General features: G+C 51.0%; 1 protein-coding gene across 1 annotated transcript in view; it reads right to left on the bottom strand.

The window, feature by feature from the left end:
* LOC306935048 (myocyte-specific enhancer factor 2C-like) overlaps nucleotides 1-2,500 on the bottom strand; it is a gene marked incomplete at its 5' end in the record, with an annotated part of 60,817 nt that overhangs the window by 13,823 nt on the left and 44,494 nt on the right. The window contains one exon of the mRNA XM_079517871.1: nucleotides 2,443-2,490. Within this exon, the coding sequence (XP_079373997.1) occupies nucleotides 2,443-2,490 (48 nt within the window). The remainder of the gene's footprint in view (nucleotides 1-2,442; nucleotides 2,491-2,500) is intronic.

Raw genomic sequence — 2,500 nt, 5'->3', positions numbered from 1 at the left:
GCTCAGGGTCTCCCAGCTGTGACCCCGTGTTGTCATTCTCAGTCTGGACACTGTCTGGAAAACATTAACCCTTTGGGATACAGTCCCCCCCCCCCCCCCCTATACTGTATCTAGTCATACAGCGCATTTCCTCTTTGTCGTTGCCGTTGATGATGGGATATACCTTCTAGAGGATGGGAAATACCTTCTAGAGGATGGGAGATACCTTCTAGAGGATGGGAGATACCTTTTAGAGGATTGGAGATACCTTCTAGAGGATGGGATATACCATCTGGAGGATGGGATATTCTTTATGCTGCCTAAACATGGACGGAGTTTTGGGATGGTCTTGACGGAACACCAGACTCCTCATGCATGTCCAGAACCTCTCATGGAGGGACCGTCCTACTAAAGGTCAGATTTATGGGGGCATCGTCCCTCCCGTCTCAGTTGTTGTGGCACAAAGGAGACTCTGTTTTTCTAGACACTGCCACAGAGCAGAAGACCCTAACCCTAGACCAGGTAATTTGGGATATTATTCTGTGGAGATCAGACAGTGGCCTTGTGGTTAGAGTGTCCACCCTGAAACTGGGAGGTCGGGGGTTCGATTCCCGGCCGGGTCAGACCAAACACTGTAAAAAGTGGGACCCAATGCCACCCTGCTTGGCACTCTGCATCAATGGGTTGGATTGGGGGGGTCAGTCCCTGCTTGGCACTCAGCATCAAGGGTTGGATCGGGGGGTCAGTCCCTGCTTGGCACTCTGCATCAAGGGTTGGATTGGGGGGTCAGTCCCTGCTTGGCACTCAGCATCAAGGGTTGGATTGGGGGGTCAGTCCCTGCTTGGCACTCTGCATCAAGGGTTGGATTGGGGGGTCAGTCCCTGCTTGGTACTCAGCATCAAGGGTTGGATTGGGGGGTCAGTCCCTGCTTGGCACTCAGCATCAAGGGTTGGATTGGGGGGTCAGTCCCTGCTTGGCACTCAGCATCAAGGGTTGGATTGGGGGGGTCAGTCCCTGCTTGGCACTCAGCATCAAGGGTTGGATTGGGGGGTCAGTCCCTGCTTGGCACTCAGCATCAAGGGTTGGATTGGGGGGTCAGTCCCTGCTTGGCACTCAGCATCAAGGGTTGGATTGGGGGGGTCAGTCCCTGCTTGGCACTCAGCATCAAGGGTTGGATTGGGGGGTCAGTCCCTGCTTGGCACTCAGCATCAAGGGTTGGATTGGGGGGTCAGTCCCTGCTTGGCACTCAGCATCAAGGGTTGGATCGGGGGGGTCAGTCCCTGCTTGGCACTCAGCATCAAGGGTTGGATCGGGGGGGTCAGTCCCTGCTTGGCACTCAAATCTACTAATCAAATGATTCCGAGAGCGGCACGGCTGCAGCTCACTGATCCTTGGCTGCAGCTCACCGCTCCAAGAGATGGGTCAAATGCGGAGAACAAATTTCACTGCGGTAATGTGTGTGACAATGACAAATCATATGACTTTGACTTTGACTGCCTGCCTAAATATGTCCCAAACCTTCCTACCAACATGACTGCCTGCCTAAATATGTCCCAAACCTTCCTACCTACATGACTGCCTGCCTAAATATGTCCCAAACCTTCCTACCTACATGACTGCCTGCCTAAATATGTCCCAAACCTTCCTACCAACATGACTGCCTGCCTAAATATGTCCCAAACCTTCCTACCTACATGACTGCCTGCCTAAATATGTCCCAAACCTTCCTACCTACATGACTGCTTGTCTAAATATGTCCCAAACCTTCCTACCTACATGACTGCCTGTCTAAATTTCTACGGGCCGACGACGTGGAACAAACTCCCACTGTACCTTCGACAGGCAGCCTCTGTAGACATTTTTAAAGCACAGCTCAAGACCCACTTCTACACTCTTGCTTTTAATTGATCTTTTAAATTCCTTGTTGTTCATGTCCTCACTGCATTGCATTACATTCACACATCCATACAGCCAGTAGTAGCTACATGAACATGTTTAGCTGCAGCTACACATGTAGAAACACATGCTAACAGTTATATGAGTAAGGATTGATGTGGTGAGTCCACATCACTCACACACACACACACACACACACACACACACACACACACACACACACACACACACACACACACACACACACACACACACACACACACACACACACACACACACACACACACACACACACACACACACACACACACACACACACGGGAGACTCTGACTGTCGCTTCTTTTACAGTTTGACATCAAAGAGTTGAAGTGAAATAAAAGTGCGGTGAAAGATGCCTTTAACAGCCAGGCATGTGTGTGTGTGTGTGTGTGTGTGTGTGTGTGTGTGTGTGTGTGTGTGTGTGTGTGTGTGTGTGTGTGTGTGTGTGTGTGTGTGTGTGTGTGTGTGTGTGTCTGTGTGTGTCTGTGTGTGTGTGTGTGTGTGTGTGTGTGTGTGTGTGTTCTTACCAGCACTGCTGCCTGCGCCAGTTGTGAGATCTGCTCCCATCATGCCACCTGACAGACA

Source organism: Electrona antarctica, assembly GCF_951216825.1.
Source record: "Electrona antarctica genome assembly, chromosome: 13".
Taxonomy (NCBI): Eukaryota; Metazoa; Chordata; class Actinopteri; order Myctophiformes; family Myctophidae; genus Electrona; species Electrona antarctica.
The sequence above is the reverse complement of the archived record's forward strand: the minus strand, read 5'-3'. Positions and strand labels throughout refer to the sequence as shown.